The 26,435-nt window shown below is 54.5% G+C and overlaps 1 protein-coding gene across 1 annotated transcript in view; it reads right to left on the reverse strand.

Moving 5' to 3' along the window:
* The window catches only part of LOC118177041 (tyrosine-protein phosphatase non-receptor type 11-like), a 40,076-nt gene that overhangs the window by 5,901 nt on the left and 7,740 nt on the right, over positions 1 to 26,435 (reverse strand). Inside the window, exons 2-8 of the mRNA XM_035344407.1 lie at positions 11,547 to 11,669; positions 3,613 to 3,807; positions 2,013 to 2,205; positions 1,815 to 1,934; positions 1,447 to 1,560; positions 919 to 1,015; positions 294 to 373 (exon numbers count right to left, since the gene is read on the reverse strand). Of these exons, the coding sequence (XP_035200298.1) occupies positions 294 to 373; positions 919 to 1,015; positions 1,447 to 1,560; positions 1,815 to 1,934; positions 2,013 to 2,205; positions 3,613 to 3,807; positions 11,547 to 11,669 (922 nt within the window). The remainder of the gene's footprint in view (positions 1 to 293; positions 374 to 918; positions 1,016 to 1,446; positions 1,561 to 1,814; positions 1,935 to 2,012; positions 2,206 to 3,612; positions 3,808 to 11,546; positions 11,670 to 26,435) is intronic.

Genomic DNA, 26,435 nt, shown 5'->3' on the forward strand with positions numbered 1-26,435 from the left:
ATTTGACCTCAGAGATAATGGCCAGCGACAGAGTTTGAGTCAGTCCCCTAGGACCTCCTGAGCAGGTAAGGAAAGGAGGGGATCGAGATCAATGCTTAAATCAGGGCTAGTAAGACATGGTACAACGGTGAGATCCCTTGAGGATATGGCAGAAAAACCTCGGCCCCAGGGACAGAGATGGTTCCTGACAAGCTGTTCCCTCCAGATTTACACCAGTACTGCATCCCTGCACCAGCAACCCAGCAGTGGGTTGAAGAAAGCCCCCCCCGTGCTGCCCTCCCCTCCCCAGGTACCTTGATGTAGTTGGCATTGATGTAGTCTGACCCAGGCACGCTCTCGTCCACGTCTCGGAGCGCCACCCGTGTGGTGTCGACTGAGGGAGAAGAGCCCAGAGTGAGCAGGGAGTGCAGCAGCCTCCCCGGGCACTCAGGGTGGCTCCCACCAGGCTCTTGCTACCAAGTAATGTGGGAGTAGTGCAAAAGAGGGCGCACGGTGCTCTCCTAACGACACTCAGCAGCAGCCCACGCTGCCTGGTGCGCAGCCACGTTCCCAGCCCAGTGATCTGGGTGGGTGTTAGCGGCAGGCGGTGCTGCCGGCTGACTTGAGCTCAAGTTCCCCAGCATCAACTTTGGAGACTCCGGCTCTGGCTCCGTGTGACTTTTGAGCTACACCTGAGCTCTGAAACAAGCTTGGACTCCCAGCACAGATTGGGCAGCGAGGCACCGATTTCCCAAGCAAAAGGGGAAGACCAGGACACAACGGGGATGGAAAAGGCCATGAGCTACCTGGACCACTCCCATGCAACACAGCACACCTCTTTCCAGCTCAGCCATGATCAGAAAGCTCTTCTGGGTTAACTAGCCCCAGAGAAGGCTGCAGTGAGAAGAAAAAACAAACCAATATTCAGCATCTCCTTACAGGGAAGGATGTTCTTGTAGCGATTCTTCGCCTTGTTCTCGGGTCGCTGTCCCTCCTTCCTGGGGTAGAGGAGCTTGCACTCCTGCTGCTGCAGCATCTGTGGGGCAAAGCACACAAAACAAATTGTTCTGGGTAGAAAAGGGGCTCAGAGGCTCTCTTGGATAACCGCTTGGCTTCCCAATGGTACAAAGAGCGGAGAGCTTGCAGGAGAGGGCAGGGAGCCCAGATGCAGCCTGCTGGGGGAGCTAACGGGGGGAGAAGGCACAGACATCTGCAGGGAACAAAAGGCACACAGCTGGAGGATGAGGAAGGAGAAACTGCCTCAGACATAGAAAAGGCAGTAAAAAAAAAAAAAAAAAAAAAAAAAAAAAGGATCAAGAAACAACTCAGTTAAACACAGAAAACAGGGAAACGAGACACAGCATCGCAAAGAGGTCTTCAGTGCTGGGGATCCACAGCACTGCCATGCAGGGATGATATTCTTCACTCGTAGGCACAAGTGGGACAGAGCACAGCAGCATCCCATACCTCAAACTCTTCCCAGAACCCCTGCTTGGCCTTCTCGCTGTGATCTGCCATTTTGTTCAGCTCCTTCACCCTGTTTTCAATGTTGGCCGCGTTGATGCGTGTGGCATTGAATGGCTGAAAGACAGATGGAGACAGAAGAGAAATCACTTCCAAGAACAGAAAGACAGATCTTGTCCCTTGAAAAATCAGTTCCTGGATCCCAGAGGGTACAGGCAGGAGCTGGGTCTATTCCTGAGACCTCTGTGGCAGTGGTGAGCCCGGACAAGAGGGACAAGTGGCCAGCAGAAGGTGCTGGGGCAGACACGTACACTCACCCAAGAGCTTGCACAAGCTCCGAACCAACAGCTACGTGCTACAGCAGCTGTTACCTGCTTCAGATGAACCACAGCTCCAGATTTCTCCACCATGGGGTTCTTCTTATAGTGCTCCACCAGGTCTGTGAGCGTGTCAAACCGCTCTCCTCCTCCCACATCGTACTTCCCATCTGGCTGCAGGAGGGCGACAGAAGCATGGTGAGACTCAAAGGCGCTGGGCCACCCACCCGGGGAGGACAGCACATCACCCACCTGGTAGTGGATCATCACGTGGGTGACGTGGGGTTTCCTGTCCCCCGTCTCCATCTTATCCTCATTTGTCAGCACCGACAGCACAAAGTCTCCCGGTTTGCTCTGGCTCTCCCGCACCAGAAAGCTGCCTGGCTTCCCCTTCTCCGTCAGAAGTTTCTCTGCCTCCTTGCCGGTGAGGTGCCCGTGGTACCACCTGGAGAGCAGCGGTGGGGAGGAAGGTCAGCTCGGGAAGGTGCAGAACCTCGCCTCTAAGCGAGAACTGCACCAGCTGCTTGGGAAGATGCTCGTAGGACACCACCTCTGCTCCTGGTCCGACTGCTCTCCCCCCTGGCATGACACCAGATGGAGTGATTTTAGAAGTGATGTCCCTCTGACATTTTGCAATGTCACATCAGTACCTCGGCCTGAGGCTGGAAGAGGCAGGACTTTGCTCAGCCCTCCAGCCAAACGTGAAATGGCATCAGCAGGTTGAACCACTGCATGATGTACAGTGAGCACGAGGGACCCAGGGATCCATCATCACCTAGGTCACCTAGGGATTCGCGGTGGAGCAGTAAGAAATGTGATTCTGGCAGTTCTTACTGGAAGCTGGATACATTTTTTTTTTTTTTTTTAAACATTGAATAAAAACAGAATTATTGGAGCCAATAGGCCATACCAAACAGTATCAAACAGCACAGCCAATGCTGACCAGGAGCAAGAGGCTTTGATGCAGTTTGGGAACAAGGAGAATTGGGTTCTCCTTGCTGCAATCAGTGCCATCGCCTCCCAGCTCACCAGGAGGGAGCAGGGGGCTGTGCTCAGCCCCTCCAAGCCTTGCTGTAGGCAGGAGTGAGCTGCTTTACCCTTCTGGTTGTGCACGCCTTGCGTGCACGTGCCCCTGGCCTCCATCTGAGCGCTCCTAATCCTCTCTTGCTCTGCTGACACACTTACACCGCAGCCCCAGTGAAATGTAGGCTACCTTTGAAGATGCTGGCTGCTGGCCTGCCAGCCAAGCTGCCAGGAACTCAGAGAGGCTCCAAAAACTCTTCCAAGGGATGCAATAGCATCAGGCGATGTCTCGGCCACTTTGTCCCACAGGATGAAGTTTACAGAACAGCAGTCAGTGATGTTGAGCCTTTCAAATCCCCCTCCCAGCCATGCCAAGCCTGGCTGGGAAGACCTTTAAAGAGCAAAATCCCTTCCTGCATGAGGGGAGGATGAAGCAGCGCTGAGGTAGCTCAGTACTGCTTATGGCACTGCTGCTGCTCAGGGCCATGTCTTGGAAATGCTATGATCCTGACGCATCCCGCTATATTCTGACACCACCGTCATTTCTTATATTTAGAGGACTTGGAGCCTTTTTCCTCTCTTCTCCCCGGTGCTGCTGGATGTGTGGTCTGGAGCACAGACCTTTCTGGAGCTCCTTTGCCAAGCTGGCCTCTTCTTGGCGGGAGAGCAGGGGAAAACCCAGCCGAAGGGGCTTTCCACTTCTCCGCAGCTTCTGCTAACGCGAGCGGCTGCCCGGCCGCTGCCCACTGGGATCTGGGACTAGTGGCAAAACCCAATGAGCTGGAGGGGATTCCCAGTGACCCGGCTCTCGTCAGAGAGCATAGCTCACCTCTCCGAGGTGGGGTCCTGGCAGTTCAGGGGGTATTTCAGCTCGATGACGTTGCTGTTCTTCTCCCGCAGCAGCCCCTGCTGCTCAGTGTAGTACTGCACCAGCTCTGCAAGGGTGGCAAACTTCTCCCCTCCGTACAGGTCATAGTAATCCCCCGTGTTCTGGATCTTGATGTGCGTCACCTCGTCGTTCCTCCTGAGGAAGGGAGGCAAACAAGTCTGTAAGGGGGGCAGAAGAGAAACCAGGAGGAATGCCTGGTTTTCAGCTGCACCATGCGCTCCCTGCTCACGCAGGTGCTGCTACAGGGACGGGAGCACCTTGGCCCCCGTTTCAGCCAAGGTTTCTCAGCCAAGGATGGACTCAGCACCTCCAAAACTCCCAGCCTGATCAGCTTCCTAGCCAGTCTTGCACAGAGGGGGTGAAAAATTAATTCCCTGCTTTCCCCTCCACTTCCTGAGCCACTTACCCTCTCGGCCAGATGAGGCTGCCACCTCGCTCTGATCACAACAAACCATACTCTATATAAAGGGAGCACTTGCTGTCATCTAAATAGTTCTAAAAAAATAAAAGGCAGAAAAAAAAATCACCCATACTTGGCCTGGTATTTACAAACCCTACAAGCTACAGAAAGAGTTAATGTTTCCTCTCTCCAGTGATGCCCCTCAGGGAATATGGGGAGGTCTGGGGAGTGCCTTTATCAGCCTCCCCCAGCGAAGCCCAGCCTCCCCCCTCTGAAGGCCACCCCAACCTTCCCGAGAAGCAGGGTAATTGCATTTTAAATGCAATCAGCAGCAGCCCCCCCAGCCCAGCAGCCAGGGCTGGAAGCCCGTGGCTTGATGGACGAGCTGGGTCAGGGAGATGTGTAAATCTGGGCAAATTTCTCATTTTCTTTACTGTGCCGAGCTGCTCCCAGCCTCTCTCAATTTGTTGCCAAAGCAACCACGACGGCGAGATGCAGGAGACCCGAGGTGGTGTGAGCAGCCTATCAGGTCGGGCAGAAAAGCCATTTCATGAAGTGTGAAATTAGAAATACTACGGCGGTCTGTGCACAAGGTTAAATCGAAGAATGAACTCCCAGCTTCGGTGCTGCTCCCCATTTTTGCAGCAGGGTACGGCCCCACGCAGGACAGGCATCGCAGCAGCAGCCCAGGTTTCTGGACGCCAACCCCAGCCACACAAAACCACCTCCTGCTCCGTTTCCTCTGTCTGCAGGCACCATCCAGCTCAGAGCCTGGACCACTTCATTTCAGAGGGAGATTTAGTCCTCAGGTAAGGTGAGGAACAACCTTCCCCTTGATACGTCCTCTTGAATACCACCTTGATCAATGCAAAGTGAGAGCCCAGCCAAGAGGGCTTTGCAATAGCTCCCTCTGCCAAAAGGCCAGGCAGCAGAGGACAAGAGGCTCAGCGAGCTGTGGGTCTGCAGGACGGTGGGATGGCTGGTGAAGGGCACACTTGTGAAGGTACAGCAGCCTTGACAGTGACAGGAGGGTCATCGCATCCCTGGGATGCACTCATGTCACCCAGAGCTGTGGCTGCCTTCAGGTACCTCCTGCAAGGAATTCTGCAACTTCCACCTGTCCTGGGGATTTTAATGGCCACCATTTTTGCCTTTTGAGGGGCTTATTTGTCATGGGGCCAAGCAGATTAAGTGCTGACTGTCCACTGAGATGTCCTAGAGCAAATTTACCAATCTGCAGCAGACTAGACGAGAGGAGGCCAAGGTGGAGCTGGGCAATGGGGTCTCTGCGTGCCGAGCCTCCCAGAGCCCATGGAAGCACTGGCAGCCCCACGTACCATCCTCTGGGCCTGCCTTTTGCAGAGACATGGCCTTGAGCCAGCAGCACCCCAAGCCACGTTCGAGGCACAGTGTCATCAGGTCCTTCCCAAAATGCTGCCCTGACAGATGGCCCCAACCCCATGCGCTCCATCCCAGCTGCTAGAGAGGACCTCGTCAGCGTGCAACCCCTAATTGCACTTTGTGCTCGGGCAGCTCTTCTTGGATGCTTCGTTTGGCTCAGGTTGGGCATTGAGGTGATTTCCAATTAGCACCAACGCAGGGGAAATGACCAACTGAGTGTGAACACAGACCGCATCCACAGCGCTACCATCACCCCGCAGCGGCCACGGGGCAAAACCAGCCAGGGGCTGACAAACGGGGCCTGAGCTGTGAAAAATCGGCATCTGGGCCTCAAATAGGCACTCTACCCCTGGTGGCAAGGCTTTGGAGACAGGCCCGAGCCATATGCAGGACAGGAAGCACTGTGTGAGACATGGTTATCTCGTCCTGGCCCATCTGCTGAGCTCGGCCCTGAGCTCGGCCCACCGCCTCACTTCCAGCCGCCGCATCGTCGCAGCCTCCAAGGCTTGGCAGCGTTTGCATCTAGGGCACGACAGAACTCACCAGATGGAAACGAGAACTGGCAGTGAAATTCAGAGGCCGCAGGAGGAGCTGGCACATGGCTTCGGCCAGCAGCAGGGCCTGGACGAAGCTGTGTTTGTGCCTCTTGGCCACAGGCTCCACAGTTCCCCGCGTCCCAGCCCCATTGCAGACCGACAAAGGCTCGGTTCACACAGCCACCCCCACGGCCTTCGAGCACTTGGGGGATGAAAAGCAGGGAAATAATCAGGGTCATTCATCCCATGAGCCCCCAAGGTCAGGCTAAGCACAAAGGGCATTCATCGATTCCCCTCTCCCTCCTTTTCTTCTCGTAGACCTCGCGTCACCTCTGCAGCGCCAAATGGGGCAGCACTGGGCTCCACACCAGCAGCATCCATGATGCTATGCCCTCAGCGCGCTGAATGGTGAAAGAAAGCACAAAAAGATACCCGAGCACCCGGCTGCCTTGTGCCGGAGGGCTTGGCTGCTCCAAACAGCTTTGTACAAGGATGCAGCACTGTTTGGTCACAGACATCAGCGTCTTGGGTAGCTTCAGAGGCAAGCAAGAGCTTCCTTTGTCCCCAGCAAAGCTTCTGTGTGCTATCAGAGTGGATTACCATCCTCTCCAAGTTTACAGCAGAGAGCTGTGTTAGTGCTAGAGAAGCAGGGAACAGAGCAGTTGCATCTTCACCCTTGCTATGCAACAGGTAATCTGTGACCCAGAGAGAAAAAGAGAGGAGTTCATGCACAATCTCCCAGCAAGTAGAAGAAAAACGAGAAGCTGAGACTCCCCTGCCAGTCCCACACTGCACACAGGATGACCATCCTTGCTTCAGCACCTTACTTCAGCCTTGCTTCACCCCTCTGGCTGGTCCTCAGCACAAGAAACGTGCCAATTCTGCCCCAGCTCTAGCCTATGCCATCTTCAATGCAGGAACTCAAGTGCCTGTTAGTATTCAGGAGCGAGTTGGCACCACATGCAGGATAATTTGGATAAAAAATAATTCACTGCCACTCAACGCTATGAGCTCTAAAATGAAAACTGTTTCCCAAACCCATCCAATGCGCAATTTAAATACAAAATGAGAACATTTGTTGAATTGCTGCCTTTAGTTTACAATGAGCAGTGGAGTGGTTATTCCTGTCACAGTGCAAATAAGACCAGCTTTTCACAAACAGCACAACTCCTCCCTAGATATCCAGGAGTTTCCTGATCCAAAATATTCCAACTTGTGAATCGGAGTCTAACATTGTGGACAGTGCAGTCCACACTGCACTGACCACCAGTGCAGATGCAGTCCGCTCTTCTTTACAATAAAGGACAGTCAGTAAGGAAAGGACTTGCAAAAAAAACCACAACCAAACAAACAAAAAAAACCCACAACCCTACCAAACAGACCCTTTTCTGTCACTGAAGGCAGAACCACCTCAAATGTCAGAAATACATTTCTCTGCATCCCAAGGAGTCTTTTTCAGTCATGTGCTTTTCCTGCCTGCGTCAGACAGAAAACCTAGAACTCCACAGCACACACGTATGACCCCTCTGACAAGATGAAAAAAGCAACCCAAAAAAACAACCAAACCGAACTATCTGCTTCCAAATAAATTCAAGCCACTCCAAGACAAGGGCTCGATGTAGCTGTCAGAGGAAAAGATGCTTCTTAAGAGAAGAGAGGCCTTGTGATGAAAGCACTTGGCTAAGACACAATGATCTGGTGCTGTCGAGTACCTCCTGAGCAAGGACTTTCAAAGCGAGTCAGGATCCATCACCTCTTTTGCAGCTGTAATACAAAGACCAGAGCTTCCTTTTGCTGGCTGGCCTACCTTGGAAAAAGAATCAGACCTATCTCTCATTATATTTGCACGGCCTTACAGGGCCTTAATCGGGTTGGTAGGTGCTCTTAGGATGAGGCACAAGGACAAGTGTTTTAGAAGAGAGCCTCTTTCAAGCCTCCTTCCATTTCTCCAGACCCTCTTTCAAGCCTCCTTCCATTTCTCCAGACCCTGCCTTCTTCCTGGGCTGCATCTGGATTGTCTGCAGGGAGCGACTCAACCAATGCAACACGCCTGTGGTATTGATTTAGCCCTTTTTGTGGAGTACATATTGAATAGGACAAAAAATCTTCCTCGATTGCATGTCTTAACCTGTACCCATAGTGTGTTTGTACATGTCTTTTGGAAAAAAGAAAAAAAAGGAAAAAAGAACAAAACCCAGTTCATTTAAATGTCAGAACACTCAATGGAAGCGCTAATAGGGAAGCTGCTCTGGGAGAGCACAGCTCTAACAAGATTTCATTACCAGAAGCACTTTGCACTGCATCCCATGAGTGAGGATGGGAATTGTTCCCATAATACACAACCCAGTGACCAAGTGAGCAGCGTCTCCTCTAGGTAGTTCCTAAATATCCTGGCATCCTCGTCTCTGTTGTGGCCACAGGCCCAGCACCATTCAGGCAAACTTTCAGGATGCCTTTTCCTTTTCTTCGAGCCCAGCCCCATGCAGGCTCAGGAGCTGAGGCCTTCCTGGCATCGCTGCCCACATCCTCACTCAGCGCAGGTTTTGTGAGCCTTGAAGGGAAAGCACAAAGTGTTGGGGTGCTGGCAACCTCTGCAGGAGCCAACCCCTGCCATGAGGAGCATCCCCCCCAGCCAGCAACGCGGGGATACAGAGCTCTCTGATTTTCTGGGCTGAGGCAGCATCGAAACACCTCCAGAGAGCAGTGCTGCAGTGGCTGCACAGAACAAAACAAGACAGCTTGCATGTAGGCACAGTGCTCATTACTGCTGCCGTACTCAGAATGACTTCTTCATCATCTCCACCTCCAGCCCAAGCTGCCAGAGCACTTCCCTCCCTATTGATGCGCTCCACATGTTTGCAAGGAAAAAAACAAAGCCTTGGGAGCACCAGCTGCTGTAATGGAAAAGGCTGACAGGGTACAAAGGGGTAAAGAAAGGAAGGAGAATGAGACACAGAACTTCACGGAAACCTCTTCATAACTTCTGCAATGTTACTCCCTAGCTCCTCTTTGGGGATGTGTATCTGGATACACACCAGCACGCGGGTCAGCTGGTGGGTGGTCTGGTCAGCCAACACTCCAGCGCCTGCTTTCTTTGCAGCCCACGTCCTCTCTAATTAAGCTGCCTTTCCCCTCACTGGCTCTCAGAAACCCTTGAAGAAGCTGGAAGGAGGGCGAGAGAAGAGGGAGAGGTTTTGCTTGCTCTCCTAAAAGAACTCTCACCCACCAACACTTCTGTTTTAGGTGTCGTTTCATAGGTATTTGTATTGTTCCTTTGTAAACCTTTCATTTTTTGGAAAGAAAATATATATATATCCCTGTCCAGATGCAATCCTAGGTGAGAATAACACCACATTGTCCCATACGTATATGTGTAATGTAACAGGGAAGGGGTCTCCAGCTTTCTGAGCTCATAAACCTACTTGCTGTGTACTCTAACAGATGCTTTTGGGAATTAGAGCTACAATACATATGCACGCGTTTTGGGGTGATTTCAGTGAGACAAGATGCTCAGATGAAGTATAAGCAAAGTCACTCTCCCTAACCAGGACTATGGGACAACCCTCGCCTCAAGCGTCAGGACAGAGAGATGGCACGAGCCAGGGAGGGGTTTACTCGTGGGTAAAGGCAGTCGATGAAAATAAATTCTTTCCTCGTCTTCAATCCACGATGCCTCTACGCTTTGTGTCACGTTTCACGTGCCTTCCTGGAAACACGGTATGTGTCACGGCTTTGGTTTACTGACAACTGTGAGAATTGGTCAGACTTTCCACCGGGGTACGGCGCGAGTGGGCTGGGGCTGCTACGGTTCAGTGCCATGGCATTAGGGCACGCCGTGCTGCTCTGCCCTCCTCACCCATCTCAGCTCAGCCCTGTGTTATTTGTGAGTCAAGGGCATTAACTTTGCAGATTTTACGACCAAAATGATGCTGTCATTAAATATTTACTGCCACACAAGGTTCACCCAGCCATAGGAAGTGGTCCAGCCCCCCCAGTAACCTGCTGCAGCGAGGGGTAAAGAGATAAAAGCACCGATAAAACTGCTCTGGGGCTCCCCGGGGGAGGCAGCGGGCTGGGACAGGGGGAAGGTGACAAACCACAGCAGCAGCAACGTGCGTGGTCTTTGCCTGAGTCATGGGATGGAGCTCAGGGACAGAAACTCCACCAAGCCGTAGCATGACTCCCCGGCAGAAGGCACCAGCAAAGTAACACAGGCTGGGCACGACTCTCCCAGCAGAGCAATTTACTCTGCTAATTCGGGGTAATTAGGCCGCTGGTCGGGTATCTTCCCACATCACGACACTGCTGCACAGGCAAAACCTGTGTCTGCTTGCACATCGCCCGGCTGAGCGGGCGCTGTCAGGACTCACTTTATGGCCAGGCACCACCCTGACTCATAAAATTACAAGAGAAAAGCTCACGTGAAGCCAACCCCCTGCTGCACACGTATTCCCTCGCTGCCGCTGCTGGCTAGAGGCAGCTCTCTGTGACCGAGTTTATTTCCCATACTAATTACGCAGTTTCCTGTCTCTCTCATTAGCTCTCAGCCGCCTCTGATTGCGAGCTCAGGGGCAAGCCAGCGGGGTCGGATCCCACCCCTGGCAGCGCACCACAATAGCTGGGCTGGGTCCTTCCCGCTGTGATGCTCCGTACCCCGATGGCCGGAGAGGAGAGAAGTGGCTGGGTGCGTTCCCCCAACAGCAACAACAAAAGGCAGTGTGGAAAAAATAAGGCGGCTGCAAACTTGCACCAATCTAGGAAATAATTGCACTTAGCAGACAGGGCAGGTTCTAGTCCAGAGATGACTGCAAGGGGGCTGAAATAAGGAAAGAAACGCTCTGTCCCTTCTGTCGTTTGCACAGTCTCTGCACACAGCGTGGCAGAAGGATGCATAAACTCACTGGAGTTTGCTAAACAAAATGAGGGTTGTTTAAATTAAACAGAAGCCACTGAAAAAAAGAGAGGTCCAGCTACAAGTGCCTGGAGGAACCTCTGCAGAGCTATTTCCCTGCGAGGCCCCAGCTGGATGGAAAGAGTTCAGGCCACAGCCTCCTCCTCTCGTCTCGGGGAATTGCTGGGTCAGTGGTGCTCTTTGCCTTCAGTCCCCCTCCCCGGCCAGCTCTACCTGCTCATCGCCTGAACTAAGGCCACCAGCAGAGCTGCTGCTCTCCTTTGGCAAGCGCCTTGCTCCCACGGAACAGCAGAGCACTTCCAAGGTGAGGTGCACAGCCCTGGGAACACCGCACCGCATGGTCCCACTCCCTTACGAGGGTCTGCATGGGATCCCTGAGGATACAGAAGTCAGCTCTCCCCCAGAGGCAGATGGGGCGAGACGATGCATTCCTGCTGGGACTGAAGATGCTCTTCCCAGAAATTAAAGCGTCACCTTCCCTCCTCGGGCACCGATGGCCCCAAAAGCACATGCCACAGCCGGCATCGTGGAGAGACCCCCTCTAAGCTGCGTATCCCCCTATACCTACACGCAGGAAGCTCCCGAAGCCCCTTCCTGCCACCTTCATCTGCTGCCGGCTGCTTACCTGACGGAGAGGGTGAAATCCCCAGGGTTGCTCTTGCTGGGCCGAGCCAGAAAGCTGCCATGGACGCCCCTGGTCAGGAGCAGCTTCTCTGCCTCGATGCCGCTGATGTTGGGGTGAAACCACCTGCAAAGCGACAACGTGACATGAGATATGGGGCAGGGCAATGGCAGCCCCAGCCTGCCCCCTGGGGCAGATGCCATCCTCCTGCCCACGGGGCTGGCACCGTCCCTCAACCCACCAGATCCCAGTGGCAGCTGCCCCCCCAGAACAGTCCCCCACTCGTGTCACAGTGCAGAAAACCTCAGATATCCACTGGGAGAGACTTTGCTGTGCCCTCCTCTTCCTCAGAGCAGGAGCCCTGCAAGCGTTCTGCAGCACCCCTCTATAGGAAGCCACCAGATGGTTTTGACTTTTTTGGGTCTGGGTCTGATCCCATCTGGCTGCTTCCCACTCAGCCTCAAATCAATTTGCTGGCAGATGGACTGACCCCGAGAAAAGTCCTGCATCTCCCCGAGGGCACTCGAGGCATTACTTTAATGGCTGCTGGGTGTGTTTTACAGCAGAGGATCTGCAAAAAAAAAAAGCTCCATCATCGAGAGCACTGAGCCTCTCAGTCTCCCAAGCAACAACACAGCCTCAGCCCTCCAGTCTCCCCACGAAAATCCTCTTACAAAGAGGGGATGCCCTAGGTGGGGAGAAGAAAGGGGTTCCACTGAGACCCCATCAGGACAGAAAGCCGTGCTCTGGACCGCAACATGAGGCAGGGATGAGTCCTGACACTGCAAGAGGGAGTTTAATTGCTGGAGCAAACCCAGCCAGTTGGTTGCAGCATCTCATCCGAGGCAGCTTTGCCTTCTTCAGCTCGAGATGAAGCAGCTGCTCCTCAACCCCTAAATTGCCGTAGTTCAAGCTGTGGCGACACGGTCACCTTTCCCATGAGCACAGAGGAAAAAAATGACCCAAACCGTGCAGCCGCTGGGCCAAAAAAGCACAATTCTCTGCACGGGACCAGCGCGCAGCCCAGGGAAGGAGGCTTTTTGCATGGGGCTGGAAAGCGTTAGTGTACGTACGTAATGGGATGTCCTAGGAAAGGAAAGAGGCAGCTGACCCGCAGGGAAAAGATGTTTCATTATACTGCACGCTGCTGCAATGCAATCTTTGTGTTTTCAGCGCCATCAAACCATCTACTGACCTCACTTGTGATGCTATCATCCTCGACCAAGTTCTCTTGATGGAATCATAAGAACTGGTGTTTCCCCAAGGCTTTAATGCGTGATAAATATGCATAGCGGGTTAATGATTTCCCATGTGGCACCAGCTTCGTGGCTCGATTTTTCAGAAACCACCGAAAAACCACTTTCTAAATGCCAGGCTCTTTTGAGTAATCTCACGAATCACACAAAGGCTGATAGCCACTCAGCTCTGAAATTCTCTCCCACTTTAGCTCAGGCACCGGCAGTCGTTTCTGCGTGGCGCCGCTGCGATATTTCTCCTGAGCAAAGAGGAAGAGATGAGCCCCAGCCGACACTGCTACGGCAGCAGAGCTTTCCGAGCCCTTCTGGGCAGCACCAGCTGCAAGAGAATAAGCTGCAGTCATCCTGAGCCCCCTTCGGAGAGCAGGATGAGACCGTTCGAGTTCCTGCACAGGCGGACAGGTCTGCGGCACCACCTCTCAACCCAGCGGCTCGAAACCGCAACGCCGAATTTTCCAAGCAAAGTGAAACGTGGCTCTCAAGAGAAGCATCTCTGGAAATAGTGAGTAAGCTAGCTTCTTGTATACAGCTGTCCCGGGGCTCGGAGCAGCTGACACGCCGTCCCCACAACGGGTTTGTGAGTTTATCTCGATTGCTGCAGGGAAATGCACAGCCTAGCATCTTGCCAAGCGCCTGCCTTGGGAAATACACCCCAAGACTGCATCTACAAACACAAGCACACTCATTAGAGTGTGTTTGTCTCTGAGATACACAGAGAAAAGGTCAAGAAATGTCACGGTCTCCTCCACAATTTGGGATTTCCTCCCTCACACCACAACCCAAACAGTTTTGATGAAAGATCCTTGAGCTCTGGAGGAAGGCGGCGCCGTTCGGAAAGGGCCACGCAAACAGATGGCAAACAGGGATCCCGGCGCTTCCGAGCCTCGTGTTCCCGACATCACCAGTGACACCCTTTTATAAACCCACCCTGCACAGGGCCGGCACTTAACTGCTCTGCAAAACTGCTGCTGGCACGGGAACGGAGCCTCTAATGGAGCTTAATGGAGCTCGGGGACACGGCGGAGTTGCTGAGGGCAATGCAGAACGGCAAAAATAACAGCGCAGCGTGGCAGGAAAAAGCCAAGACAACATCGTGGGTAAAGCCGTAGGAGGAGAGCCCTGGCAGGCACATACCGGCAGCCACAAGCATGCACTAGGGCTGAATATATCTCGGTTGGTGTGACAGCAGAGTGCTGGAGGGGTGCTCAGTGCTCAAGGGTTGCCACCACGGGAACCGCGCACACCTACACGCACCGTCCCCATTCCCGTGTCGCTCACGGATCCCGCCGAGGGCACCAGGACCTCGTGTCCGCCTCTCCGAATGGAAGGATGGGCGTTTGGGGAGGGAGGAAGGTTATCCATCACCTCTGGGGTCAGATCTGGGGGACTGGTGGCTTTGATGTTCTCTTGGTGCCACCGAACAGAAACCTAAATGCCTTTTCTCTTAATCACTCCCACTGCTTGGACAGGAACCAAAGCATACAAGCACACACAGGCCGCTTGTTATTTAGCTCGCAAGAAGCACAAACAATGAGCTGGGGAGAAAATCTCCGCAGCCCTCGCAAGCAGGAGAAGGCAGACAGGCAGCTTCCAAATCCCAAAGCAAAACGGAAAGGAGGAGGAACAAAAAACGGGGACAAAAACCCTCTGCAAACATAGGTTTGTACCTCTCCCCTGGCTCTGCAGAAGAAAGAAAACCCGGGGAAATGGATGGTTTCAAACCCAGGGTCCTCTCTGCTTGGGAATCCCAGCTCTGAAATCCATCGCTTTCACCCTGGAGGCTTTTCTGCCTGGATTATGCGGAAATTAACAAAAACCACGAGGTTTGTCCCACTACAAATCCTCACCCCTGCCGCAGCTCTGAGCTACAGATGACTTAAATCCACCTCTCCCCCTCCCAGCATCTTCTGGCACACCTATTCCCAGCTGTCATCCCTGCTCCTGTAAACAGCGGATTAAAAACCGAGAGCAAGACCAGCTAAAACAGGATTTGAGGCTCTTTGCCTGGCAGTGGCTGCCACGTCCTGCACTCGCTGCACACCAGGAGCTCAGGAGCTCTCTGCTCTCATCCTAGGAGGGACGTCACAAGTGCCACCAGATAGCCCGAGGTGCTCTCAGCAGCACAGCTGCTTTCACTCCTGACCCGGAGCAAGCCGTGCTCGCAGCACAAAGCATCTTTATAGCTGTTTTTTTTTTTTGTGTGTGTGATTTTTTTGAATTAAAGCACTTTTGTTGGTAAGCAAAACCAAGTCCCAACGCAGCAGGGGAGAAGCAAGCACCAACCCTTGTGGAGGGGGGGCACCAAAACCTGCAGACAGCCTCCCCCCTGCAAGCCCCAGCTGCACAGAGCAAGCGCTGGGCTTCCAGACCGACCTCCTGCACTTAAATATATAGGCAGAGCTGCGACATCTTGGGAAGGAAAGCCAACAAAGAGGATCCAAACCAGATCCCCAGCCTAGGAGAGCAAAAGATTTATTACTAACGTCAATGTTAGCTAATGACAGGCGTTATCGTGCAGCCGGGTACAGGCAGCCGTTCGGTTGTGAGCTGTTTTGTGGAGCTGAGTCACGGCAAAAGAATCGCTTTAAATAAAAACGGGGACCTCAAAACTTTTCATGCCTCCCGCTGCAGGTCAAGATGCGCACTGCCTACTTCAGGCAGCGCTGCCTTCTTCCAGGGGAGTGAGTTTCCCTTCCATCCCCCAAGCCATCTAGAATAAAATTTGAATTAAAAATACAGATATATCAAGTGCCTGCCAGGAACCGAAGCTACATAAAAAAATGTATTAAAATAAAGATAGAAAGCAGGCCTGCACGCAGTGTTAGGTGCCCAGGACCGCCTGCAGGGATGTCACCCAGGCTGCCCGGGGGCTGTGATTCGGACGGGAATCGCCAGCGCGTGGTGGGAGCTCAGACATCAGCCCGGGCTGAGTAATTGCCCGGCCACACGGCATGTTCAGAAGCCAAAAGCAAGCTCTGATACCCACGAGCATGTTAGCAAAGCCCACATGAAAAGCCTGGTGTGAGTACGGGTGCCGCAGGGGTGCTGGTCACTGGTGGGACGTGAGGTGAGGGGCACAGCAGTCCCCGGGGTGGGAGCAGGGCTCCAGCAGAGGCTCTGGAGAAGGAAACCTTCCTGCACATCGAAATTCCCCCCATAATTTCTCTTTCATTACTGACGAGTTCCATGCAGTGTTACTCATTTCCTCCCGACCACGTACATCATGCTTTTTCTGCTGCAAGCGCATCCTGCTGCCCCTGCCTTGGGATAAAGTGGAACAGATACTTAACAACGCTGTTAGACCCTCAGAAATGTATAGAATTAGGCATTTTTAAAAGCCTTGCAGGGAATCCCTGTATTCTAAACACATTCTTTGCTAGGCTTGGAGAGGATCAGAGCAAACATGGCTCAAGAGACGCCGCCCACGCGCTGCGTGTGGTTAGCGCCGTGTGGCTGAACACAACGGGGACCCGGCCAACCAAGGGGATGGCAAAGGGGGACAAGGGGACCAAAGCCCCCAGGTTGCCCCCCCAGCAGCTGCTGGTGGCCACATTCCCCCAGGAGAAGGCAGGGCAGGATGCGGATAAAGGAGCGATGCTTCTTCTGGCAGAGAAACAGGGAGGTGGGCTGGGAAGAGCTGGAGTAACTGAGGGCAGCGACTCCGCTGGCTATTTAGCGGCTAGGAAGGAAACTTCAGAGCTGCTTAAAGGATCCCAGCGCTGATTTTCTGCTTAAAGGGAGTAGAAAGAGATGTCAGTTTCTGTTTGTGCGCAGCTGAGATGTTCCCTTCAGTGCCAAACGCGAAGGGGACGCGCAGCGTGAGCTCTCACCACGCAGTTTAAGCAGCAGTGATGCTGAGACAGGCACAGAGGTAACGCACTCTCTGCAAGGTTTTTAATCCTTGGAACGGTTCTAAAAGGTGCAAACATCTGGGCTGAGCAAATGGCGCTGTCCTGTGCCTGCAGGAGCCCTGTGGAGGGTGAGGAACTTTCCTGGCTTGGAGAACCAAGCAATAACTCCTTTTTTTAAGGGAGATCTACAGAGGCTGGCCCCAGACCCTGCTGCCTCCGGGAGCAGCGAGGCTCAGCACAGCACAGTTTGCTCTCTACAGCTTGCAGCTCTCCAAAGAGAAGAAGAAATTTGCCTGGATTTGAAGAGCTCACGGATTACCTGGGGTCAAGCAGGGCTGCTCCTTCGCCAGCTGGACAAGGAGGCTTGTAGGGTGAGAAACGGCCAGCAGACCTCATGCTGCCAGCAGCTCTTTGGTTTACAGAGCCCCCAGGTCGCAAGAGGAGAAGCAGGCCACCTAGAAACCACCTGGGATCCATACAAAATTGAAAGCATCGAGGGCATCAGCAGTGCTGACTTCCAGCATCAAGGCAGTGAGATTTGAGCTTGGGACCGATGGGTAAAACAGGCAGCAAAGCCAAGGCTGCACTCGCATAGGCGATGCTCATGGTCACTTTGCCCAGGCTTTCCTCTGGATCCACCAGGGCTGAAAGTTTCCTCTGGCCAAGATACAGACATCCCAATACTTGCTTGACAGACAGGGACTCATTCTGCAGCAGCTCCAGCACCACGGGGTGATGCTGACGCTGGCTCCCCTGCAAGGAGTCACCAAGCAAGATGCTAAAATATTGGCCATGGGCGAAAACCTACAGCACGGTGATGTGGCACATCCCAGATGTCTGGAAAAAAAAAAATGAAATCAATAAAAATGACAGTCCTTCCTAAAGAGATGAAAATAAGCAGCTCCACGTTAGCTGGGGAGAGGTCGTACTCATCCTGCTCTGTTACGGCTTCATTTAGCGAGGCGTGCAGCACCGACGCTGCTGTTTTCCTGGAGTTTCCATACGGAATTATCAGCGTTCACGTCTTCATTGCACGCTGCTCTCCGCGGGCACGCCTGCATACAAAGCACCTCGCAAAGCCAGCAGCGCCGCAGCAGCCTCCTTTGTTGTCTCCGGGCTGGTTCCATTCAAACCCCACCAGAAGCCTCGTTACGCCGAGCGGAGCCCCAGGGGAGCGTGCTAAATAAATACACCCCGCACACATCCCCTCGCTTCCACGTACAGGTAAATATTTTCGTTTTCCTAAAGCAATTAGCACCGTGACAGCTAACCACACCACCGCCACAACTCCTGAAATCCCCCGAGACTTCTGGAAACAGCTTTAAAACAACCCCAAAAATCCTTGTTGCGTTTCCAAATCGGTGCATCCGTTTCCGAAGCAGGCGCAACGTTTGCGTTCTCTGGGGCGCAGCAGCAGCAAGCTGCTTGCTGCCTTCCCCTTGTCTTTTCCAGAGCATTTCCTAATGGATCCCAGGCTCAGGTGAGAATAATTACTCCGAGGGGGCGTAACACTCAATTTTCACCATTTTTCACTGGAATCTAGATGCCTGACATCCCTTTAGCTCATTGGAGTCCAACTTGTGTGCTAACCAAGTTCTCAGCACCAGCTCAAAGCACACCGTGTGTTTGTGCAGCAGCTCTGGCACGCCTCCCCAAGCAGCATGGATTACCCCGATGTTTAAAGACTTAAGGCTGGCTTAAATATTTTTTTCTTTTCTTTCCATTCAATTTCAATGCATATGGTTAGTGAGAGTGCGTGCACGGAGGGACTTCCCCAGAGAAAACAGCAGCAGACCAACGCAGACACCGTGTCGGAGAGGAGGGACTGGCAGCGGTGGGCACGGCCAGCTTGGCACCGTGAGGATGCTAATTAGCCCAACCACCTTCATTACACGGCTCGGGTCAGAGGAGGTCTCGCCCTGCTCCAAAGCAGCAGGGGAAACAGGGAAATAACCCAGAGCCCTGGTTCTGGGCATCGAAGCCCTGGGGAAGCCGCTGGTGCTGGTCTCAGCAGTCCTGAAGGACAAGCAGCCAGGCTACCCTTCCCCTCCTAGAACCTTTGGGTGGCTTCTCCGGCCAGTGGCTGTGTCAGGACTCAACATCAAGGCACGAGCAGCTTCCCCGTTGCACTCAGCAGCCTCTGGATGGGGCTTGACCCTCCTGAGAACACCCCAGCCCCGCTGCAGGACACCCCACGGGGCAGGGCACGTCCCTGGCCAGGACACCCCACTGACACCTGAGCTGCAGCAGCGCGCCCAGCGCTCCTCCACGGCACGCTCAGAGGGTTTTAAACTCAACATATTTTGGTTGGAAACTCAAATGGCACAGCCAGGAACGGTTTCACACGCAGCTCCTCAGAGCTTTGCCATGAACGTCACCTGCAAGGCAGCGCGTCGGGCACAGGGCCTGCAGGCAAAGCAACCGGGTTTAGCTGGAGAGCAGCAGCACCCTGCCACGGGACCAGCTTCATGAATTTGTCATTTAATCCACTTTCAGTCCCGGGTACCTGCAGGAGGGCACCTGGCCACAGACCACAGCTGCCCCCTGGTTGTCCTGATGCAGGAGAGTGCACGTGCAAAGCCCAGACCCAGCAGCAAGAGCAGGCACGGGCTCTCTCCCCCAGCCCTCGCAGAGGTGTAGCAGCAGGCGGCTCCCTCCTGGCAGCGAGCTGGTGCAGACGGGTTGATTTACCAGCTCCGGAGACCCAGCTGGCATTCACTGTTAATTAATAAAAATTCACATCTGTCCCATCTCCGTGACACACGCAGGAGTCTGCGCTCATCATCTCCCTCTGATTCAGCCCCTTTATCTACATTATTCCAGTCCCTGCTTGCCATTGGCACATCTTCCTCTTTTTACGCACGGTCCCATTCTTCCTCCATCCGATCCATCCACCCCACCTCCTTAGCAGCAACACGCTCACGATCTGCAACAGTCTCTTAGCAAAGGGCTTCAAGGCAATTTGGCATCTAAAGCAATGGTTTTGCCCAAGAAACCAGGCAGCTTGTTACATCTGGCTGACATCAGAGCAGAGAAATGCCCCCAAGGACAAACGCCACGACAAAATCCTGTCCCGTAACTAGCAGCCCGTCAAAGGTGCGCATCAGTTCCTCTGCCTGGGATGGATGCGGCTGCAAACTCAGCCTCCAGAGGACCTGGCACATAAAATCAAATCATTTAGGTTGGAGAAGACCTCTAAAATCAGCCAGTCCAGCCTTAAACATCTCTGTGGGCTGAGGCCCTGTGGTAGCATGGACCAGAGGTAGCATGGCCTGAAAATCACCCAGCGCTGCATGCTCCTATTAAATACCACCTCCAAGCCGGGCCATTAGGGCTGGAAGGACAGTACACGGTTCGAGGGACCTGCAAAGACTTCAAACCTGCAGGCTGACATAGTGACAATGTCCATGGCCTCCATCCCTGACCGCCTGCTTGGGGAAACGGGAGGTCTGCGAGCACCAGCTGGCTCCTCTAAGGGGCTGTGGTCTGCGATGGGGAGAGTCAGAATGCAATCCCACGGTCACCTGTCAGCTCTCAGGGGAAATCCAAGGCTATTACCCAGGTCATCGGCTCAGAAATAGCCATTTCCAGAAGAATGTGAAAAAACCTGCAAACGCAGGCCATCCCTTCTTGGTGAGCGCGTCTGTCCTCAGCGCAGGGCACGGCATTTTTGTCCTGTATGCTGAAGAAGCCGGGGTGAACTTTACAGACAAAAGGTCACGTTCTCATGCTTCTCGCTAGATAGTCACTATGCCAGCCTTGCTATGAGGACAGAAAACAAGGGGAAAAAACAGTCATATTGATATTTTTCCCCTCTGACCAAGCCAGCACTCGCCAGGCGGAGCTGAGACACCTCCACCAGCACCCTCCTGCTGATGGCAAGCTCCTGTGGCACACGGATGCTCCTCATCCCAACCAGCCATGGACACGGACACCTGCAGCTGCCCCACAGCACCAGAGTAGGACCGTGGAGGAGCAGCAAGGAGGATTTTGTGCCATGGGTCTCTGGCCCACAAACCACCCCATTTCTGACGTCTGTTCAGCCACTCGCTTGGGGGGCAGCTCGGAGGAGAGGCCAATTTCAGAGCATCGCTGGCTCCAGCAGCCCAAGGCAGGCTGGACCATACCCAAAGCCAGCCTGGACCATGCCCAAAAGCAGCCAGGCTGCCTGCAGCCACACCAGCACACGCCAGGACAGGCTGTCTGAAGGCTCTGCCTATCTCCGAGGCTTCCTCGCAGCCCACCCCACAGCGCCGATACGGAAAACCTCGTCCACCACCACGTCTTGCACCCCGCAGATAAAGGCCTGCCGGCGGCAAGGAGAGGAAGCCACTGGCAAAACTAAGATCCGGGACACAAAAATACATCTTTGCGGACAAGGATGACAGTTTGCTCCGCAGGACCGGAGCAAACAGCAAGGCACTGGAGCATACGAGCTGGCCTTCCTCTGCCGCGATACGCTGAGCTGCGACGTGCTCTTGCACGGCTGCGTAAAGGATGTGAGAGAGACGGCACCTGCCTGCTGTCTTCCCCTCGTCCTGCTCCAGCGAGCGGCTTTCAGCAGCATCACTGCACCTGCCCTGGCCCCGCTGGGTCATCTCCTCCCAGGAGACGAGGGCTGTGCGCCCTGGTGCACGTGGACAAGAAACGAGAGGCGGTAGGGCCGTGTCTGCCATCGCCCGCGGTCCAAAGTTCTGCAAACATTTGGTCCAGCAGCTCGGGTCCCGAGCGCAACAGCTCGCAAAGACTCGAGCACACACCTAGTGCTCGGGCCTTATGCAAACCTTAAATTAACTCCAATTATTCGACCTGTGTAATTGAGGCTCAGGGCAGAGGCTGCAGGGCAAGCCTCCTGCCCACATCTCCTCGGAGGGTGGTCTGTGGTAAAGGATGAATCCTACAATTTGTCCCCTTGCCACCTCCTCCTCGGGATCTCTTGGACCAGAAAGGATTTGGCTCTCAGCCCACGGCTGAAATTTACAGCTGGTAACGTGCAGGTCTGAAACAGCCGGGGAGATAAAACTGCACATCTCTAGGTCACCTGCAGTGAAGAACTGACCCCAGCCCAGACCGAGCACCACAGATGCTGGCGCCCACCCACCTGGCAGCTCTGCAGGAGGACACTGGGGTCCCATTAGCGCTGCCCCCACCACGGAGCCGCTGTTCTGGCACAGAGCAGGCACCAGCGGGTGCTTTGGGCAGCACAATCCTCCTCTCCCCAGCTCCAGCTGGCACAAGTCACCGCTGATCGAGCTGCGGGATGAGGGCCTAACGCCCCAAGGGCACGGTCTCTTGCTGAGACAGTTTGGGCTTGTTTTTAAAGAAAGCAGAAAAATCCCTTACAGGATACGCACGGTGCTAATTTCCCCCTTCGGAGTCCAAATATTTGCTCACCTCAGGAATAACACGGACATTCAGCAGGCTGCTTCCTCAAAAACACATTGCTGCCAGGCAGGTCCTTCTCCTGCCCTCTGCCCAGCTCTGCAGCCCAGCTGAGCTCCGTGCGTGGCCAAAAGTGTGCTGGCTCCATCCCTCCTGCCTCTGCTCACAGAGGGACAAACCCTTTGGTCTTTCCCTGCCTCTTACCAGCAAGGGCTGCATCAGCCCGAGCAGGCTGGTGCTGAACAGAAAAGGCCATCCCGAAGGTTTGGAGGCTTTCTGTGGCGGGGAAAGGCTGCTGGTTTGAAATCCGCCGGGCATTTGATTCCTGCTGACATAAAGCTTTGCCAGCTGATGCCCTCGGGCCAGGTACCGCACAGATTTCCACGCCCCGGGCTCGGCACGTGCTGCGAGAGGAGAGGGATGGCGACACGAGACCGAAACCGCTGGTGGAAAAAGGTACAAACTGTGCCTCTTCTCCATTTCCACGGGATGGGAGAGGCAGATCCAGCTCTGTCTGGCCGCTGTGCACCTCCACACCCAGCTGTACCCACCTGCACCCGCAGCAACCCGCGAGCTGGGGCTCCTCCAAGGCGCCCAGAGGATTTACACCCAGGCTCCCTTAATTAAAAAAGGTGTAGCTGCGTCCCTCGAGCTGCTTTGGATGCACCAGCCCCAGAGGTGTGGGAGGTGATTCTTTTCAGCTGCAGCTTCCACATTTTCTGAATTAGCTGCCCAAACTGAAAGTAATTTGGGGTTCAAGCTGTATTGGAATCAGGCTCAGCGTTAGGACCACCATAAAAACGTGCTCTGCTTTAACCTCAGCCAGGCACTGGTCAAAAGGGTCTGACAGGAGGAGAAATATTGTTTGAGCTTCTCCCGTTCATGGAAGTTTACTGGCCTGCCTATTGCAGATGTTTTTGTTCTCACAAAGCGAGCTAAAATTAAATTGCAGGCCCACCTGCCAGACTGTTGGGGCATTAAAAATACACATCTCTATCTCACCAGCCGGCAACGAAACCAGCCCAGCTGCTGTCTGAGTGACAGCCTTCCTCCCGGAGCAGGAAAGAGTTTGTTTAGCTCTTCGCTATGACCCAGCGAAGCAGAACACACCCAGAGCAGAGAGCAGAAGCTGAGAAACCAGTGACCGGTACGAGGTGGGAGAGGACTGCGCGGCGAGGGGGCCAGAGGAAAGCCTCGGGATGCTCCAGCCAAGGGATCAGTTCACACCCCTGCCCCAGCAGAGCCTTCCATGCCTCGTATGCCCTGCACAACCCTCCCTGCTCCACAAACCGCCCTTCTTGCTAAATTTTGGTCATTTTATAACCACAGAATTCAGCTGGAGGTGCCCAGCCCCTTGGAAGGACAGTGCTCCCGTGCAGGCAAGGTAGTCATCAGCACCCAAAAGCACGGCAAGGCAAACCAAGAGATAAGCGAGCAAGCATTCAGGCAGCCTTGCTAACGATGTAATACAAGATACAGATCTAATAACAACCCATAAATAACCCACTGCTCACTGCGGGGGTAACCTCTCCCGGGCTGCAGCCGGCACCGCGAGCCTTATCAGCAAGTCGTGTTAATAATCGGGGTAATCACGCTAATGAACCTGCTCACACGGCGCTGGAGCCAGCACGAGGAGAAAGCCACCAGCACCCGAGTGACGAGGGGTAATTTCCACTGGAGAATCTTACACGTCTGCAGAGACCTTGCCAGCTAACGAGCATTGTTAATCACCGTGCCCACGCTTTTGTCAGTAGCTCACATCTTCACATTGCACCAGCAGAAGTTTTCCTGCGACCTAAGCTCCGCAGATGACCTCCACGCCGTGTCCCGTCGCCTTGCTCCCACTCAGATCTACCTCCTCCATCAGCAACAGAAGCACGCAGAGCAGACATCCTACCTCACCATCACTGGGCAAGGCTCCTGACTGCCCGCAGAGATTCCCTTAGTCCAGGGAAAGCACAGGAGAGCTCGAAAGGGTCGCAGGATACAGGAGGTGGGAACAGCCTGGTTAGGACGTGCCAGCCTCCAGCATCCCCAGCAGGGCTGGCCGAGGTGGTGGAGCGAAATGACAGCGAGTTATTTACCCAAAAAAAAAAAAAAAAGCTTGTTCTGGACGGGAGAGGGGGAGGAGAGAAGAAAAGGAAGTCATCTCCTCCTCTTATCGGCACCAGCCCGGCAGCTGTGAGCTGGGTGTTTGGTGGGGACCGGGAGGGCAAGCACCGCGTGCCTGGGGTGTGTCGGCTCGGGGGCAGCCCGAACGGCAGGAACAGAGAGCAAAAAGGGAGGTTAGTGGGCAAGGTCGCATCCCCTGGTGCTCCTGTATGTGGACAACACTCCCCGTTACATCTTCCTCCTCCAGGAGGGATTCCTGCCCTGGCACCGAGCGGCTCCACACGACTCGCAGACGGGGGCTGATCCTGCCAGGGACAGAGCTGCCAAGCACCCTCAGGAGGAACAAAGGTCTCAGGACATTCGGATGTCCCCAGGCATCTTTTGATTTGGGGGATTTCTAATTTAAGCTTAAGAAGCCATCCCTGACCGGGTTCCTCTGCCATCCGAGGTGGGATTCACAAGACCCCGAGGCACCCGAGCTGGAGTCCTGTGTTTAGTCCTGGAGAGAAACAGGCACCTCCTATTCCCGTGTGTACCCCCAGATACAGCCCGAGCACCCCAACACGGCCAGTCCTGGGTGTAACTTAAGGAGACGGCGAGTTTTTAAAGGGAGAAGTGGTGCCTTTTATTAGCTGAGATGATTTAAGTGGGACACTCGCACCTTGTCTCGGGCCAGCTCTGGGCACAAGGATTTGTGTTCTCAGTCCTGCAGGGTGAGAACCACAAGCCCAGTCCCAGAAAACCTGGGAACACGACAGCCCCACGAACTGCATGGCAGGACAAAACCCTCCCCCTGCACACCTCCTCAGCATCCTTCCATCACCAGCTTCCTAAGGCAGGAGAAACGAGACCTCGGCTGTCCTGGGGGCTGGCAAATGACCAAATACACCTCCATGGAGGCATTAAATGGCCTGGAGCGTGCCTGCCCCTGCCTGAGCGTTCAGCCCATTATCCCCCAGCCACTCAGCACAATTAGGGCTGCTTTGTGGCTAGCCCTTAATGTGCCAGCAGAGCAGCCGGGGCACGGAGGAGATGGAGATGACAACAGCCCCAACCGCAGCGCTCCAGCCCAGCCCCGGTGGTGGTGGCGGGGAGGAAATGCCAGGCAGGGCTGGGATGGCACCCAGCTGGGTGGGATTGCACCCAAAGCACCCAGCTGGGCTCGGCAGGAGGTGGAGAGCACGACCTTACAGCCCAGGGCATCGTGACACCTAGGTCAGGACCTTCCCCTGTGCCCCCAGGCCACCCGGTGCTTTATAACACGGCATTTCCCTCCTTCCACAACACCGCCCCCCTGATGGGCAGGAATCAGAGATGCTGGAGATAAAAGCTGTGAAAAAGGGGGGGGAAATTACATTATGCTGTGTCAGCCCTCCATGGAAGTCCTTTTCCACAGTAGGTCTTGTCCAAACGTGGTTAGATAGAGCACCAGAGGGGCTCTTTCCCCTGTCCTCAACCAACCTGGCATCCAAATCCAGCCAGTTCAAATCCCAGACCCACTGCGTCCCCCTTCCGGAGATCAGCAGGGACACCAAAATCTAACCGACCCCTCCAAAACCCTGCCTCCCTCCCTAACTGCCCTCCTTGAAGCACGCCAGTTCCTACCCGCTTTGAACATCGAAACGACAGCACCCAAAGTTTCCGCTGCTGCAGCAGCACTAAAGCACTGACTTCTGACGCCAGCCCCCACAAGAACAGGACCGAAACCCCAGTCCGAGCCGCGGGTGACGGCAGGAGGTGGGTTGGTGTGAGCTGGCAGCGCTGCTGCAGCACAGCTCCCCTCGCCCGGGCTGCACAAAGCCCTGCTATAAAACACACCAGGGCACAAGGAGCTGCCATCCGCAGGGCCGGCGGGCAGGGAACGGGCTTGCAACACCCACGCAGCTCCAAAATCCTGCCCTTCCGCCAGGCTCATCCCAAGCCTGCTTCCCAGGAGGGGTTTGGAGGGGAGGAACCAGCACAGAGCCCGGCGAGGCGCTGGGTGCCACCAGTGCCCGCGTGGCGCTGGGGACACCTCCCTGCCCAGTGGCAGACCCCGGCCAAAACCTCAGCCGGGGCTGTTTTAAGTTCCTTTGCTCCATCTGGTGGCTGCAAAGCTTTTAAAAGCTTTGCTCCCTTGTGTGACCTGCTCGTGGGGTGGGTGAAGGGAGGCTCGGGTTGAGCCACGCTGCACCAGGCAGGAGCTGGGCGAGCCCTCTCCTCCGAGGAGCTGGCGGCCACTGGATCGCCCCACGCGGGATCAGGGGGGTTGTTGTGAACCTGGATGCATTCGGGGTTCCTCACACAAAGCC

Source organism: Oxyura jamaicensis, chromosome 21 (genome assembly GCF_011077185.1).
Source record: "Oxyura jamaicensis isolate SHBP4307 breed ruddy duck chromosome 21, BPBGC_Ojam_1.0, whole genome shotgun sequence".
In the NCBI taxonomy this organism is placed as follows: domain Eukaryota; kingdom Metazoa; phylum Chordata; class Aves; order Anseriformes; family Anatidae; genus Oxyura; species Oxyura jamaicensis.